At 42.5% G+C, this 18,802-nt stretch overlaps 1 protein-coding gene across 1 annotated transcript in view; it reads right to left on the bottom strand.

The window, feature by feature from the left end:
- The window catches only part of PKHD1 (PKHD1 ciliary IPT domain containing fibrocystin/polyductin), a 174,115-nt gene that overhangs the window by 66,999 nt on the left and 88,314 nt on the right, over positions 1–18,802 (bottom strand). The window contains exons 46-49 of the mRNA XM_053460479.1: positions 17,856–17,991; positions 17,056–17,302; positions 9,536–9,713; positions 5,895–6,090 (exon numbers count right to left, since the gene is read on the bottom strand). Of these exons, the coding sequence (XP_053316454.1) occupies positions 5,895–6,090; positions 9,536–9,713; positions 17,056–17,302; positions 17,856–17,991 (757 nt within the window). The remainder of the gene's footprint in view (positions 1–5,894; positions 6,091–9,535; positions 9,714–17,055; positions 17,303–17,855; positions 17,992–18,802) is intronic.

Here is an 18,802-nt window from a genome sequence, read left to right as displayed (position 1 = left end):
GAATTAAAAAATGCACCAGTTAATATTTTTCCCTTTATAAAACCGCGTTTAAGATTTTAACCACACGCTCCCAAGGATTTACACTCCCGGACGTTGTGTGCCCATTAGATTTCTATATGGATATATGTATTTTTAGGAAAACAAAACAAAAAATTATACTAGTCAGTAATAATAACCCTATTAAAACCCCCAGAAAAAGAAAAAAGGCCAACGCTATGTACGTAACTAGGATTCCCACCTTTTCTCGAAAAAACATTTATCTGATTGCGTCTAAGACTTATTTTTAACCAGTGAAATAACTTTTAATGGTCAAAAATGTAGGTAAATAAACAAAATGTGGCATTTTTAATAAGGGATAACATACAGTATTTGCAAAGCCAAATACAGCAGTGACGCCGCTAGAAAAACTCTAGTAGTACCATTTCTGGAAGAATGAATAAATGAGCGCGTCATTGCCCGTGGGGAATATTTAAAATACCTTCCATGCACCTGCAGCGCTGCAGTGTTACCTTTCTGCCCAGAGCTTAGCAAACTAGACATCTCTGACAGTCTACACCACAGACCTTTAAATGTTAAAACATGATTTTTGGGGATTTTTTTTTATTCTTTATAATGAGCTATTGGGACCTAATATGGCAATAAGTTTTGGGTCATTCAAATAAATAAGGTTTAGGGGGAAATTATGGAATGAGGACTATATACTCATGACAGAAAGCTTCACGAGAGGGTTATTCTAATGTGGAATGAGGAAACCTTGGATCCTCCAAGTGAACAGATAAAGTGCATTTAAACAAAAATGCCAATTTCCGTATGACAAATTTATTTTGTTGGTTATAGAACATTCCCATTTGGTATGCATGCCATGCAAGAATGGAGAGAGGAGATGTGATAGAAACAGACCTTAAAAAGTATATATTTGAAATACAGTAACTTACTTAGGTACAGAACGCCCTTGCTGGACAATTTCTGAAACTAAACATGTTACTGTTAATGGTGTATTTCTATGGAGCTGCCCTAGGCCAAACCAAGAGCAGCCCCACCAGCTTCGGATCATTGTCCTGCGGCATATGCCAGCCGCGCTTGAGGTCACAAACTGAAGGCTGGAAATTCTCCTTTAGGATGTTCTGGCAGAGAAGAATTTATGGTTCCATCAATTAGCCCAAGCGGCCCAGGGTCCTGAAGCAGCCCCAGAACATCACACTAACGTTCTTATTATGAAATGCTGTGCTAGCTTAACGCCAAACGTAACAGGACCCAGGTCTTCCAAAAAAGTTCTCCTTTTCACTCGGTCCACGTATTGTCCCAGCAGTCTAGGGGGTCATCAAGATGTGTTGATACGCTCCTGGAGATATTTCAGTCAGTTGGCCACTCGTTCACCACCATTCCTAGTTTTCTCTATTTGTAGTTAATGGCTCTCATCTTGGCTGGAATCCTAGAACCTTAGAAATGGCTTTGTAACCCTTTCCAGACTGATAGACGTCAATGGCAAATATGCAAAAATAGAAGACCACCCACAATTCAGCCCCTTGTTTCCAGCATTTGTTCCCATGTGCAATAACCCTAGCCAGAAAAATATAGCCGAGGACACAAAGTACATCACTTTACCCACATGGGTGTTTAGATTTGCATACCAGGTATCCTTATCTGCATGTCTGTGCCTACAGCATTTGGGGAAACTTGCATACTCGGAGTATAAACATGCCCATATTAACATGTTTAGTTTATTTTGCTTGCTGTATTCTGTATGGTGGAGGGCTCCAACACTTTTTTGATCACCATAAGCAAAATAAAGTAGAAAAGAATTTAAAAAATATAGATCGTGACCCACCCCTCCTCTTTTCTAGAGACCTACAAGATATAGCCTTGTTGGGCACAGCATGTCCTCCCTCCCATTGTTTTGTGGGCTGGCATGGTGCAAGGGTTAACCACCTAGAGGTGCGCTTTAACTCATGCCGTACATGGGACGTCGGTGGTCGCAACAGGGATACGGTGTTACGCCAGTGCCAGCCGGGTTGTTGTAATTAACGTTTAAATAAGTGGTCAACTAAACGTTGGTGATGTTCGTTTACAAACGTGTTGGCCAACAAGGGGTTGGCTTTAAAATATGGTCAACGTGTTTTGTCATGTTTGTAGCATGTTTATCACGTGTTATTAAGTTTCAGGTCATTAAAATAAATAAAATTGATGTTCCTGTTAGTGTCAGTGCAGAGGGTGAGGCTAACTGGACCATGGCCAAAACAATTATCTACTACTGACTTTAAAGAATAATTTGGGTATTTTGTGTATTTTATTGGGATGGGGAGGGCATCAATATTGACAGTAACTTAGTCAGGGAAAGTGGATACTTGGAACTGCCTTCCAGTACTAATGGTACATAAAACAAAAGGCACATAAAAAGCAATGTCATGTGCTATGAAATCCAAGTAATTACTTAACATATAAGAATATATTTAACTCGTTGGGTGGCCAAAACAGGCTTTTTGGTGAAAATATATCCTAGAAGCGTGCACCTTTTTGTATATTTTTATTACAAAGCAAAACGTGTAACAAGGCACAGATAAATTATATGCTGTGTGTTTTATTAAGTGGATTAAAGCCCATTCCAGAACGAGTGTTTTATCCCTGAAGAATATAGATCGTTAGAGGGAAAAAGTGTCACCTTAAAAACACATGACACTGAATTAAATGACAGGGCTGTGTGCAAAGTGGGGAATGATCTCATTAGGAGAACATAATGACCCCTTAAAAGACGCCCGAGTACCGCTTTCAGCCCTTCTGCTTCTCAGACCACCCTCCCTATTTCTATTGTCATGTAGCATTTACGGTCCCTGGGGTTGCTCTTGAGTTTAACAATTAGGTAAATGTCACGAACAGAGAAACGCTACATGAGCCGAGTGTGCGTTCACATGAATAACCTCTTTACAAATCATCTCACTCTGTTCGCCAAACTGGGATGGGGTGGAGGGAACTGGCCGCCTTACGGAGCGTCGCAGCTCTTCAATGGAGTTAAGCATAAAGTATGGATCAAGCCGAACTATACATATAATAAAAGAGCTTGAGACAAACCATAGTGTGATGCAAAGTAATACATTGAAATTGTGACAGAAAACAACAAATCTTGGCAAATGTAACCAACTTTGTTTTTTTCTTTTTCATACACACATACATACACACACTAACCTTTTCTCCAATGTTACTCTCAAAATCTCAGGGTCACACAGCCTAGAGGTGACTCCTTAAGGATTTGATCATACCAGAGCCTCCCAGTTAGTGCTTTTACTACCAGTATGTTATGGTTGATATCCCTGCTTGAATGCAGGTGACTCAAATAAGTGCTTTGAATACCGACATGTCAATATTTCCATGAGGACCGGCTTTGGAACCGTCTAACACAATTGGCAGCTGGCTACATATAATCTCCACTATTGGCTATTAAAGTCGTGAGTATTGGGGTCAGCTCATTTAGAAAGTTCCCACATATAAAATATATTTTTTTTGAAAAAATCCTTGATTTAAGATAGTTTTTTGTTAACAGGCTTTGTGGTTTTGTGATGGAAACAATATTTGATGCTTATCTGCGTTATCAATACTAATACTACTAATACCACTTTTATTAAAAATACTATTATCTTTTATTTCTTTAGCGCCAATACAGTGCTTCTTACAGTCCACACCTTTACGATGATGGCCCTGCTCGCAAGAGCTTACACTCTACAGTATATAATTGTCAAAGATCAATTTCTTGAAGATAAAGATTATTATCACAAGTTAAAATTATGAAGGCTGAGAAATCTACCCCCTAATAGATTGTAAGCTTGTCCATTTATGCCGGTATATATTCTACATCTTCATGTTTTTTTTGTTTTGTTTTTACTTTTATTCTCTTTTAGTGATTATTATAATTTTCATTTTATAGGCACTTTTGGATCCTCCCTCTTGTGATTTAGCGCTACAGAGCCTTTTGGAGCTCTATAAATAAAACGTACCCCTTTGACTATTTTGTTGCTGTATACATTTGGTTAAAATTAACCCTTGGAAGACAAGGCGGGGGGGTGTAATTAGAAACAAAGGTCTGAATGTTCCTTTTGACGGAGTGTATTAACTACAGCGTGACAAAAGACCAGATGGACCTGAAACCAAGCAATAAAAAAAGATAATGGGGGCATACAGCCAAACATTACGGCTCAGGAGACAATTGGGTGTCCAAAACAATCTATTTTAACGCGCCAGAAAAATTCTACATTAACAAACGCATATCAAACAATTTCTATTGGCTGGGGCAGGCAGGGGCGGCACGTTTTACCAAAGTTCTCCAATATATTTAAAAACAAAAACTGAGCATATGTCTAGTTTGTGTAAAATTAATCAGATACGGCATGGAGACGCCCCTAGAAACCTCTTTTTATAACCCAGAGCCAGCGAAGGATGCCAGACCCAACTCCTCTACAACAGCGAGTCTAATATTCCTCCTCCTAGTCCTCCCCGGTCTCCTTTATTTACCCTAAGGGTTTGTTATTATTACCCATGAATAAAAGGAACCATTGAAAGCAGATGGTACAGGAATGTTTTAGTCACAAAGGGGCGTTAGCAGCGCTAACAGATCGGCAATACTTTCCGGATCGCTACTCGGATCACAAATGAGGTGGTTCCAGTCATTCTGCGACCAGTAGATAAGATAACCTCCAGACCCTTAACCTATTAAACCGACACCAGCTACACAAAAGGTTGTTAAATAGCGGGCCCCGGAGGGCATATAACACGCAATAGGTGCTGTTTATTCACGCAGAGGTAGCACAGGAGACCCCACTTTCCGCTATGGTGATGGCTGCCCCGGTACGACTTGTCAGCGTTAGGTTTCTGAAGGCAACATGGCATTAGACATTTTCTGCTAATTCCAGAAGATGTGTAGACTTGGACACTCACACAAGAGTAATACAAATATAAGTTTATAAAAAAAAAAAAAAAAGGTAGCATAGAGAAAAACAAAAACATGAACATTTAGGCCAGCATTTGCCGATAAGGAACTGGAGACCTTCAAACTTGGATCCAAGCGGGACTTCTCAAAAAAAACATGTGTGTTTCATGCAAACTGTACAAAGGCCTTAATATGGTTTATGATCTAGCAACGCATGTTTTGAAGATTTTAGTGGTTTGTAGAGAGTTTGGGGGTCCTGGTGGCATCTCCCCCCCCCCCATCATCATCTTGTATGTTTTACTGGAGAAGTTCTAAGAAGTCTGCTTATGGATTTAAAACTTTGGGTCTGGTTCTGCCATTGAGGCTTGTAGAGGTTTTATTTATTTGCTGTTTTTTTTGTCACCGATAGCCAACAATTGAGCTTCATTGATGGATCTATAGCATCTACTTCTTGTCTACAGATGGGATGTCTATATGCAGAATGAATATATTGGGTTTGGTGGAGTTCTTATGGATCTCTGTTATAACCGATAAGATTCCCTCATCCCTCGATAGTCTACCAATACTGAAACCGCTATAGCATTGCAAACATTCAAGACAGGGAAGTGTATATAGCACCGCTAGTGCCCCCTACTGGCCAAGTCTGCTCAGCAACAGCTAAAGCAACGCGTTTTAGATCAGCGGAATGAAAGCATAGCAATAAACCAGCAACAGGTGAAAATAAGAGGGTACGTCAATTAAAAGTTGAGCGGCACCCCACCACTCGATGTGGAAGATCTATGCCAAAGATCCCAAGTGCTCCCTTGCATTGGCCACGGCCTGGATATGCAGGGCTCGGAGACATGACTGCCACCTAGTGGTGTTGCACTTATAGCACCTTAAACTCTTGATGGCACCCCTAGACCCCTGAGGTTAATATATTTTAAGGTATGTTTATAGTAAAAGGTTGTGCCACTCAAGTAGGTTTTACTCATCTTACCCAGGTAGGTTAGAGACTCCAGGCTACGGTCAAAGAACCAGTCGCAAGCCCCACTCTCTCCAGGTACGGGATGGGACGGAAGCGGTCGACCGACCCTGGATCCACACGTTACGGTGACGTCATAGAAGTCTGGCAGGTTTGGGTGATGCATTAATATAAAACGCCCAGTTTTGAAATTGTCAAAGGTGGCCGAGTACTGTTGGGGATGAAATCCAAGTCATTATACAGAACATTATCAATCAATCCATCTGTGTGTATATTAGTACATACCGCCCTGTCTTATTACAATAGTTTTATATAGTGACGATTTATGGAGCACTGCCCAAAATATATTGGTTTGACAAAAATTGCTTACATTGTAATACCAATCTTTCATTACATCATCACCAGTGGTCAAGCACTATAACACAATGGCGGTTATGTCTTAAAATGCTTGTGGTGCAAAAGCGGTTTTATCATAGAATCTGTTCCAATCAAAGAACATTCTGTCGGTCGCCATTTCTAAACTTTTTTTATATATATAACCCCCAATGTTTCAGGATGCGCAGGGCTTTCCCTTGGGTGAAACCTCCCATCATGATCATGAATGCTGATGATTTAATAAAACTTTTTGTGGACGAATACGTTACTTGCTATTTTGTGTTTGCGATGGCTTATGTACATATAGAATAAGGACCCCGTTATAAATATACAGAAACACATGTACATGAAGACCTCAGGCAGCTGCTACCCCCCCATGTATTAAATATATAGTGCATGCTTTATGTTTGGCAATGTAATCTTTTGGGGGTATTTAGTATAAACGTTTACACATCTTCTCCCGCAACCCATACAACGTTTGCCTGACTCAATCAGCAACTTAACATGGGAGAGAAAACACAACGGGGAGGAATAATCACGCAGATACTGAGAACAGACATAGCAGCACCAGAAATGGACCATTAATGCGGGGTCCGTACGTAAACATGAAGGGAATGTACGGACATTATAAAATGGGTAATGTTTAGTGGCAGCAGGCATGCTGTCCCATCGATCTCTATCTTTTAGGCAAAAAAAATGCATATTTTTGGTCAGATGCCATTTTTTTTTTACATTTGTATCCGTCTGTTGTGCGGTTAATTTGTCGTCGGGAGTTCTTTTAATACGGATCCGTTTGATCTCTCTCAATATCGCTACGTTGGAACGCTCCATGTCTAGTCAAGTGCGTCTTTGTTCTTCAAAAATATTACTGAAGTTAAAAGTCATTTTATAAAACAAAACTCGCTGCAAGACTTTGCCCGCTCTGCCCAAGCGATGCTCGCTGCTGACATTTTGTGTTAATTTCAATAAAAAACTGTCATGCCTTGAACTAAGTGTCCTTGTCAGCTGTCATGAGTGGCATTGACGAGGGCTTCAGCCTAGATCCGAGTCTTCTACTGTATAGCAATCCGTCCATAAAAATACAAAACACGTCTGTGTGTCTGTCTTGCAGAGAGGGTGGTAGATACGTGGAACAGCCTCCCAGCAGAAGCGGTAGATGGTAATTGAGGGAACTAAAACAGGCATGGGACAGGCATATGACTCCTAAATCTAAGACAAGACCAATGACTTTGGGTCTGGGCATTTAAAGCAGGATAAAAGGGTAGAATAGATGGGGAAACAGGTCCGATCTGCCGTCAGATATTGTGTTTACCATGATATGAATTACTGCCGATCATTCACTTTTACCAAAACCTACATTTTATAGATCTACACATTATATAAACCCATGAAATAGTGCTTACTGATCAAAATAAAAATGAGGGAGACGTATGAATTAAACCAAGTTGTGTGTAGCATGGGGGCAGCCACCTTAACTTTCTGTGAGTGCGTGAGTGAGCGCAAGCGAAAGAATGAAACTCAAACGAAAATTCAGAGCTCTTTGCTTCGTTTACTTTTGTTTCATTGGCATCCTGCCTCGTTTTCAGAGATTCGTACAGATTGTGTTTCTAAACAAGAGTGACCATACTGTCTCAAGCCTTTCTGTCCTCTACTATAATTAATTATAATTGTGGGGCACCTGAACAGTTACTAGAGGGGGCGCTACTGTACCAGGAAACACTGTAAACACATAAGTATCTCCTTCATTGCATTTGTTTGGTAAACAGGGGGCAGACATTCACACAAGGCCCAATATCACTGCCAGCTGCTTGAAACCATCATTCATTTCAGAGTTCCTCACAGGACTTTTTCCTTACCCACATAATTAATGCAAGGAACAATCTTACCGGCTTGGTTACATTCTGGAATTCTGTTCCATGTTAGCGCTTTAAACTCCTCACATCAGCAGCCACCATACTGGCAGTCAACTGGTCAGCAGTGTGTGTGTAGGGGGGGGTTCTTTGGATGATCCATCTGCGAGGAGATGACTGTAGGCTCCATATGAAACGTTCACCGAGTGTTCCACGGTCTACACTATTTTTGTACAGGGCAAACTGGGTCATAGACCTGTGACTGTAGCGCTTTATCTTGATGGAATGTCCAAGCACAGAACCTCAGAGCTACAGTAACACCCAAGGGATTTAGTACTTCTGACTTCAATTTGGCAAAATCATTGGGTTCCAGATCAAAATGCTTTCAGAGGCTCTCCACTCAGGAACGGTGCCAGAAGACCAGCACATTGTTCACACAGCCAGCTATCTCCGAGCGTTCCTCTTAAATGTCATAAGGAAAGTTTGACAACCTCAGTCAACTTCTGGAGGAAGCTAGCTTTGATCCCATCATTAGGAAATCTCTAGCTGGGTTCCACAGAGCATATCAGCCAGGACTTGCACCCCTCGTTTGGAGCATTTGACATCTTCCGTTCACTTATTCCACCAGCTGCGATAATGTTCAGATTTATGGTGTTACGGGTCTCCAGAATTTTCTAACAGATTTATTAGCAAGCCAAAAATATGCATTTACAGGACAATCAGGAGAGGTATGAAAGGACCAGAACTTCACCTGAGCTTTGGGTGTGGTTCATTAGCACTGCCTGTCCTGTTGTGTTGCCTGCTGGGAAATGTAGTTTTATGCGTGAGACCTTGTAACAAATCCTCTGAGACTGTCACAGTATCTCAATGAATATTCCTTCCCGCTAATTACGGTAATTAATGTGATTTTTTTTTAAAGGGAAAAACATGGCTTCTGTTACATTAAAGGTCTAGACACGTTACGTTTTTACAATTTGATAAGTGAATGAATATCTGTCTAGGGGAAACCTGCAGAAACGTTTCACTTGTTGCTCCTTTTAGGTTACATTTTGTAAACAGGGCCAGACTGGGCAGCCCTTGCTCTTTAAGGCCAGTGGCCGCCTGATGACGTAAGTATGGCCAATGGCTCGATTTGCACGGCCGCTCGTTATTCTTCAATATTAGTCACATATAACTTAACGTATCCAAGCCGTAAAAATTTTGTTTGGTATTTGATGTTCTACTGGTATGGATGACTTTTTACTGGATACTTACTTTTACTGGATACTATTTTAAGTGCTATTTCGTATTGTATTTAAAAAAATTTTTCCATATTTTTTTTTTTTTTTTTTTTTTTACAAAGCATGGCAAAGAAATCACTCCCACGAGGAGCAGCACGGCATGTCTAGAATACCAACCCGGAAAAAAAGCTCAGATATGAACATTACCTACCTTAAAAGTATTGACTACTTCGGGGGAGTCGAATATAACTGTGTAAGTCTCTTTATCCACCAGTAAAGCGAGCCATCCATACTGGTTTGACAAAGTGTCCTGAACATAGTCCAGCGAGATAGATTTATTCATACGGTTGATAACAATCACTTTGTAGCTGCTTTCAGGGTCTCTGTCCCTGGTGGGGGGTATAATAAGTGATAGTGTCACAAAATGCATCTAAAATACAATGAAATATTTCTAAACGTCAAGAACTTTTATAAATTATAGGACATGCGCAAAATAAAGTCCATAGAGAATTCAGCAAGTTTGATAAACGCTATATAGAATTTGATGACAGATACATGCTAGATACAGCCAGTTTAGTCTCCCCGTTTTTCCTGCTGTAAAGACTCAGATGGTACTCAGTCGTTGGTCTCGTCTTAGATTCAGGAGCCATATGCCTGTCCCATGCATGTTTCAATTCCCTTACAGTATTACCACCTCTGCTGGGAGGCTCTTCCTATTGTCTACCACGCATAAGGACCTCTCTCCCCCCGTGGCCAAATAAGGTATCACAAGAAAGATTTACAAAATATAACAATTTGACAATTTATTCAGAAACCCCAAGGCTACCACTGGGTCCTATCTACCCTGAAGACCAGCCCTTTCCAATCTTGCTCCAGTAGGTCAACCTTCGTTTGGTTTGTGACGTCACTATGGCTTCTTTCTTGTTGTATATGGTGTGGCAGATGGAGTCTTGGGCCACCAACTCTTTATCTGTCAGGACCCTGGTAAGCAGGTCGGGTAGGAGCCCAGTAGCAGGGGATACAAGGGGTTCTGTTTGCACCCCACGATGCATGGCGGTAAGTGATGTGGTACGGACAGGCGAAATAACACACAGCACAATAGAATACGAGGAAAGGTACTGTATTGATATAAGATATCACCAGCAAGTAAAGGCAGTAGTCTCTAGGCAGGATGCCCACTGGCAGGGCTGACGGTTACAGAGGCCCACTGGGTGGGCTGACAGCAGGAAGCCCACTGGCAGGGCTGACTAGTACGGAGGCCCACTGGGTGGTCTGACGGCAGGAAGCCCACTGGCAGGGCTGACGGGTACAGAGGCCCACTGGGTGGGCTCACGGGTACGGAGGCCCACTGGGTGGGCTGACGGCAAGAAGCCCACTGGGTGGGCTGACGGCAAGAAGCCCACTGGCAGGGCTGACTGGTACGGAGGCCCACTGGCAGGGCTGACTGGTACGGAGGCCCACTGGGTGGGCTGACGGCAGGAAGCCCACTGGCAGGGCTGACTGGTACGGAGGCCCACTGGGTGAGCTGACGGCAGGAAGCCCACTGGCAGGGCTGACTGGTACGGAGGCGCACTGGGTGAGCTGACGGCAGGAAGCCCACTAGCAGGGCTGACTGGTACGGAGGCCCACTGGGTGAGCTGACGGCAGGAAGCCCACTAGCAGGGCTGACTGGTACGGAGGCCCACTGGGTGAGCTGACGGCAGGAAGCCCACTGGCAGGGCTGACTGGTACGGAGGCCCACTGGGTGAGCTGACGGCAGGAAGCCACTGGCAGGGCTGACTGGTACGGAGGCTCACTGGGTGAGCTGACGGCAGGAAGCCACTGGCAGGGCTGACTGGTACGGAGGCCCACTGGGTGGGCTGACGGCAGGAAGCCCACTGGCAGGGCTGGCGGTAGCTCAGGTACAGGCAGGTAGCTCAGGAACAAGACACGGGTAGTTCACGGTACAGGGCCAAAGCAGAGCGGTCCAAGCACTTCAATGCAAAGGCCCTGACTAAAGGGCAGGGCAGGTTAATAAAGGCAGGGCTTCACTCAGGTGATCAGACTCAGCTGACCTGGTAATCTGATCCTGAGCACTCCAGAGGGAGGGTGGGCCACTAGTGGAAGCAGCAGGACATTACAGCAAAATAAATCATCCATGGTCCGGGCTAGTAGGGTGGAACCCTGACATTATCATACCAGTCAGTAAGTAGGTGTATTTGTACAAACCCAACCATTTGCCCCATTACCAAAGCCATGCTTTGTCATAGCTGATAACAGTCCAGAAGTTGCAGTCATAGTCTGGATGTAGTGGCTTCCCTGGCCAGAGCCCTCATTATTGGGACTTGTGCCTAATGCTCGGGCGTAAATACCAAATTGGGTACTATGTATGTAGGAAAGGGGCAAAGTGTGGCATAACCTCAATAGACCACGGTAATCATGGGGCAATTAATCCTAAACTGATTTAGCATTCTTCTCTATGCAATACACTTATAACTATGTGATGTACCATCTGATCACATCCTCCATGTGATATATATACACGGAACACTCGTTTTAAAAAAACAAATTTAATTCTGTTTAAATTAAAACATTCAGAATCTATCTGATATAAAAGTCAATTGCAACATAAATGGCTGTATAAATCCCATTATCCCATACATTATGAACAAGAGAAAAATTATGTCTTGAAACCAGGGCCGGACTGGGACTGAAAAGCAGCCCTGGAAAAATTTGGAGACCAGCCCCATATAGTTTATCTCACGGTCGCGCTCTTTAACCACACGCACCCCTTATACATACCCGACTCACACTATTCGCCATTCTTTTTATCTCATTATTTGTATTAAAATGCCAGAAAGCAAAAGTTTTAAAAGGCCCTAATAAATGAAATACATTACACAGAATGGGATCAAAACATTTGCTACAGAGAACATTTTAGATGAAAAAGTTCAGTGGAACAAAACAGTGATCACATTATTCTTCACGATATTCTGGTAAGAAACTTTTGTTTCTTTATTAATTCATGTAGACTATTTTTTTCATATTTAATATAAGCTATGATTGAGACATGTTTGGTTTTTTTTTCCTTTTATTTGCCAACCTACCCCCGAGTTATGCACATCTGCCCCCAGGCTTGCCACTCTGCCCCCCTGATATGCCTTCTAACCCCTATATGCCACTCTGCCTCCAGAAATGCCTTATACCCCCTATATGCCACTCTGTCCCATGATATGCCTTTTAACCCCCTGTATGCCACTCTGCCATATAGGGGTCAAAAGGCATATCATGGGACAGAGCGGCATATAGGGGGGAAAAAGGCATTCCTGGAGGCAGAGTGGCAAAAAGGGGGTTAAAAGGCATATCATGGGGCACTCTGCCTCCAGAAAAGCCTTATGCCCTCCTATATGCCACTCTGCCTCCCCGATATGCTTTATACCCTCCTATATGCCACTCTGCCCCATGATATGCCTTTTAATCCCTTATATGCCACTCTGCCTCCCTGATATGCTTCAATCCTCCTATATGCCCCTCTGCCCCGTGATATGCCTTTTAACCCCCCTTTTGCCACTATACCTCCAGATATGCCTTTTGACCTCCTCTATGTCACTCTGCATCCAGAAATGCCTTATACCCCTATATGCCACTCTGTCTCATGATATGCCTTCTAACCTCCTATATGCCACTCTGCCATATAGGGGGTTAAAAGGCATATCATGGGACAGAGTGGCATATAGGGGGGTATAAGGCATTTCTGGAGGCAGAGTGGCATAAAGGGGGTTAAAAGGCATATCATGGGGCACTCTGCCTCCAGAAAAGCCTTATGCCCCCCTATATGCCACTCTGTCCCATGATATGCCTTTTAACCCCCATATGCCACTCTGCCTCCCTGATATGCCTCAACCCTCTTATATGCCCCTCTGCCCCGTGATATACCTTTAACCCCCTTTTTGCCACTATACCTCCAGATATGCCTTTTGACCTCCTATGTGTCACTCTGCATCCAGAAATGCCTTATACCCCTATATGCCACTCTGTCCCATGATATGCCTTTTAACCCCCTATATGGCAGAGTGGCATATAGGGGGTTAGAAGGCATATCATGGGACAGAGTGGCATATATGGGTATAAGGCATTTCTGGAGGCAGAGTGGCATAAAGGGGGTTAAAAGGCATATCATGGGGCACTCTACCTCCAAAAAAGCCTTATGTTCCCCTATATGCCACTCTGTCCCATGATATGCCTTTTAATCCCCTATATGTCACTCTGCATCCAGAAATGCCTTATACCCATATATATGCCACTCTGGCATATAGGGGGTTAAAAGGCATGTCATGGGACAGAGTGGCATATAGGGGGGTAAAAGGCATTTCTGGAGGCAGAGTGGCATATAGGGGGATACACTTACATACACACACATGCTGAAAACACATTCAAAAAAATATTATACATTTTGTACAAAAAAAATACATTACTTTACTCACCTTCTACTTCTCTTCACTGACCTGACATCCGGTGCTGCAGCAGTCTGAGTGCGAGGGGGCGGAGCTTCCACCTCACGCTGCTCCCATCACTATGCAGCCATCGGACTGCTGGGAATGTAATCTGAACGGCCGGTGCGTGCTGATGCCCCCGGCCGGAGCTACTTTAACACTTTTTTTTTTATTTATATGGTAAGCAGGATCGGCTCGCCATATAAAGTAAAAAAAAAAGTATTAAAGCAGAGCCGGCCGGCGGCATCAGCACGCACCGGCCGTTCAGATTACATTCCCAGCAATCTGACAGCCGCATAGTGATGGGAGCAGCGTGAGGGGTGAAAGGTCAGTGCGAGGGGGCGGAGCTTTCACCCCTCACGCTGTTCCCATCACTAGGCGGCCATCGCACACGGCTGCTGGGTGCCGATGCGGTCGGCCGGCGATACTGTAATACATTTTTAAAATTTAATATGGCAAGCCGGTCCAGCTTGCCATATTAAATTAAGAAAAAAGTATTATAGTAGCGCCGGCCGCATCAGCACCCAGCGGCCGCTCAGATTAGATTTCGGGCAGCCTGGGGGGCAATTGCCCCTGGTCCCAGCCCACGGACCTTCCGGCCCACCGGGAAATTTCCCGGTATCCCGGTGGGCCAGTCCGGCCCTGCTTGAAACTGTTTTTCTTTAGCATAGTTGGATAGTAATTTGTGTTAATTTTTTATGTATGCTCCAAATATGTCATGAGATCGGATTACCGTGCGATTGAGAGTAATTGTACTTGCCACAAATGACTAGTGACGTGCCATGCTGAACTAAAACTCCACCAGGGCTTAGTTTCTCAGGGAAGGCGTTCTATCTGCCGTCTTTTGGAAGGATCTTGCATGTTTTTTTGGAAATGACCACAAGATACGGTGGTGCCAAATACTAAAAAGGGGTTTTAATTACTTAGCTAAAACTCTTAACCAGTTGCGATACCTTCAAGTTGTATAAAGTGCCACAACATTTTGTCACCTAGCATTAAATAGTGGGGGTAAGCGGGCGTCTTGGGGCAGTTTGTCTTCCTTGGGTGCTGACAGGTTCAGTGCTTGTTAATGGAGGACAAATTCTCCATCTTGGCTCCAGCTTGGCTCCAGACCAAGTTCCAAAAACAGAGGAAGAAGGCCATCCTCTTCTTCTGGGGAAGAGCCTTTTTTTGACATCAGGGAAGAAGAGTTTTTTCTTCTTCTTCTTCTTCTTCTTAATCCTCCCCTGAGCCCATCTTAAATAAAGATAAAGCCCCTTCTAAGGTTCAAAAGCCCAGGTTCTGTAGGAAGTCTCACAACTTGGGTAGCATTTCCTCCTTGTTTGAGGTTTTAGTGTTTCACAGAATGCTAAGGCCTTGTCCATTATTGGGGTCTCATATAAGTCCCCTCAAAGAAAGTAATAAGCTCAGATGGCCTAATCACTTCTCCTACGGCAGGGGTGTCCAACCTGCGGCCCTCCAGCTGCTGCAGGACTACATCATGCTCTTTCAGCTAAGGGGCTGGCTGAGGAGTATGGGAGATGTAGTCCTGCAGCAGCTGGAGGGCCGCAGGTTGGACACCCCTGTCCTATGGGTAGAAATTAATAGAACTTCGTATATTTTAGAAACTCTACAGATGGTATTTTTCTATGAAAACCGATTTATTATATTTTTAGAGTAGAAGTTAGAGAAAACCAACGGTCTACCTCACTGTAACGCTCATCGGAAAACACAGTCGGGAGCTGACATGGTCCATTACCAAGATATGTGTGAAAAAAGTGAGAAAAACCAGTATAGGGAATAAGATAGTAAATGGTAGGAATAATCAACCTTAATGGCTTCCTGGTGTATCTGGAACCACAGCTGCAACCCTTAAGCAACACTCTCCAGGTGTTGAAGTAATACAGAAAAAAGTCCACTAGGGGGCGCTCGTGTGTTCCATTCAATGCAATGTAAAACAAAAAGAAAATATATATAGTGTAGGAGTAAAACAATATGTTTTTCCTGCGTGTCGCAGATTTCTCACTCACAATGTATTGATGGAGTTCAGTGCGTCATAGAAAGGGCCTTGAGGTCCATATGCCAGGATATAAACCGAGAAGACAAACCAGAAAAGGATCCAATAGTGTGTTATGTATATGGCACTAGATACGCAACAAGTGGAAATATACTTACACTTAAATAAGTGTCAAGATGCTCGTAGTTTCTGGTGATAATCCGGTCGCGTCTATATATCCTTCTGCTTTGGAGAGTCCAATGATGAGATACCAATGTGTGTGTGGTGTCTAAAAATCAACCACTATTCACATATAAGGTATATTAAAAGAAATATTTATTCTAAATTAGCAGCCAGCTGGATCCTTGAGTGACTTTTCAAGGACTTTTTATGATATAATTTTATTTTATCAGTACTTTTATTTGTATTATCACTTTTTATGTCATTTTAAATACTTTTTAAAGCTGCAGTTGATATGGATCCAGCTGGCTGCTAATTTAGAATAAATATTTCTTTTAATATACCTTATATGTGAATAGTGGTTGATTTTTAGACACCACACACACATTGGTATCTCATCATTGGACTCTCCAAAGCAGAAGGATATATAGACGCGACCGGATTATCACCAGAAACTACGAGCATCTTGACACTTATTTAAGTGTAAGTATATTTCCACTTGTTGCGTATCTAGTGCCATATACATAACACACTATTGGATCCTTTTCTGGTTTGTCTTCTCGGTTTATATCCTGGCATATGGACCTCAAGGCCCTTTCTATGACGCACTGAACTCCATCAATACATTGTGAGTGAGAAATCTGCGACACGCAGGAAAAACATATTGTTTTACTCCTACACTATATATATTTTCTTTTTGTTTTACATTGCATTGAATGGTCCATTACCAAAACAGTTTAGATTTTTTTCCTTCTTAAAAAATGTTTTGTAAACTTGTAAAATGAATAACACATTATTTGAAACGCAACCGTAATCAATCATTTCTAATTGTTCAACAGCTTAAAGAGAATTTAGTATTTATCACAAACTCTCACTCTCCTGAGACATCGGTTAACACATGATTTATATCTGAAATGTTACTTTAACTCTTAGCAGTTCAGTGAAGGCTAAATAGTTATTCCATGTCTTATCTACCCATCTTCTGTGAGTTAAAGTAGGCATATGGTACTGTTGTTAGGATCAGCACATTCTATCGCAACTTGAATTTTTATGAAAAAATGTGTTTTCTAACCAATTTTTTTTCCACGTGTTATCGGTACTTACAGGCCGATGGACATACGATGAAAAACTACGTCTTCTCCGCAAACGCTGCCGGGGACAGCCCCATTGACGCCGGCGTATTCCGTGCATGAATCGGGAAGGATGTCCGTTGATGCCACAAGATGGCTGCCCTTAATTCCAAAGAATGAACCATCAAGGTCGTCAACTATAGCAGAATGAGGGAAAGGGAAAACAGGCCGACTGGGAGAATTCAGGAACTTTAGCCGCTGAGTTTTCACGGTAAATCCACCTAAAAAAAAAATGTTAATGTCAGACAATACACATGATGATGTCATAATGAATTCAATATTGTATTATTATTTTTTTTTTTATGAAAACATGAGGCATTTCATTTTTTATTTGGATTATGAAACTCTAATGCATGTTATCAGTCCTTATGACCAACATTTAAGGGGAAAGTGCCACCTCGTTCTCTTTGGGGTTCTTTTTTATCAGTGTAGTTGCTTTGAAAAGTTCTGATTTGAAAGGGAAGAATCCTTATCTCAGCCTGAGGTCTGCGGCATAACTTTTAAACTAACTTTATCCAACACAGTGACACTGATAGTAGATCGTTATTCCAGCAGAAGTGGTGGAAATTAATAACAGGAGTATGAACTCCAACTATGCATACTGTCCCATTATGGGCAATAGGCTTCAGACGACAGCATCTGGATAAACTTGCCGTTATTGGCAAAAGTCTAATCTAGTGATAAGAGGTCAAGGACCAAAGAAGGTTTTATGAAAAGTATAAATCAGAGTACTTTGGACACTCAACTGTTTCCCAACGCATCTGTCCAGCTTACCTTGTCCCCTTGAGCACCCGGAGCAGGTTCTGATGGAGCTACACAGGGTATGGTCAAAATTCATGAAGGTTATGTTGGAAAGGAAAGCCTGAAACCTCTTAGGAGTTTTAATACCAGCTGTCATACAACCCGTGTCCTGTGAAGAGAAGATAAAACATTGAGCCACGCGCGTTCTGTGTGAATAATGCTCTCTGATATTTTAGGTACGGGTTTCAAAGAAATCCATGTTCGAGCTTAACGCTACAGATGGTAACCCTACTAGAGACTCCTGGCCAAGTTTCAACAAGGGTCGATATTTGCGTCAATAGACTGATCTTTACGGTTCAAATGTTTTCATATCGATATAATCAGATGTGGATAGAGGGTATTTTCTGTGGCAGTATCCCTGGGTCGGAAAATGCCACCTTCTATCCGTTTTTCAGGGATGGGTGTCATTTAAGATGTAGAATGACGGTTCTGCTTAAACATTCTTGGAGATTAAATCATCATTATTGATACCTAGTATAACACAAAGTTACTTAGTAAAATAAACAAAAGAATATATACGTTCAACATATCCAATATACTGTATACCTAAATACCGTCCAGGTGAAGGCGGGAAAAAAAGCACATGCCAGCCCAAGTCCAAAGGGGGAAAATGCCTTTTGTGACTCTGCGGGCAGAATATTATGTTCACGCCTTGCCTCTCATTACATAAGGAGTAATCCTTGCTTGCCAAGACCTAATCCAGTTCTTAAGTCTCCAGAGCACCAGTGATCAGCCACCTCCATAGACAGTGCATTCATGAGCTTTACAGCCCTTACTGTGAAGAATGTTCCTCTCTGTTTAGTTGGTATCTTTAGCCACATGAGATGGTCTCTTGTTATTTGCCCTGTCCGTGGTGGTGAAGATGTCACTTATGAACTTGAACGCACTTGTACATGGTGAAGATATCACCCTTTAGGTCC

Source organism: Spea bombifrons, chromosome 3 (assembly GCF_027358695.1).
Source record: "Spea bombifrons isolate aSpeBom1 chromosome 3, aSpeBom1.2.pri, whole genome shotgun sequence".
In the NCBI taxonomy this organism is placed as follows: domain Eukaryota; kingdom Metazoa; phylum Chordata; class Amphibia; order Anura; family Pelobatidae; genus Spea; species Spea bombifrons.
This window is presented reverse-complemented; position numbering and strand designations above follow the sequence as displayed.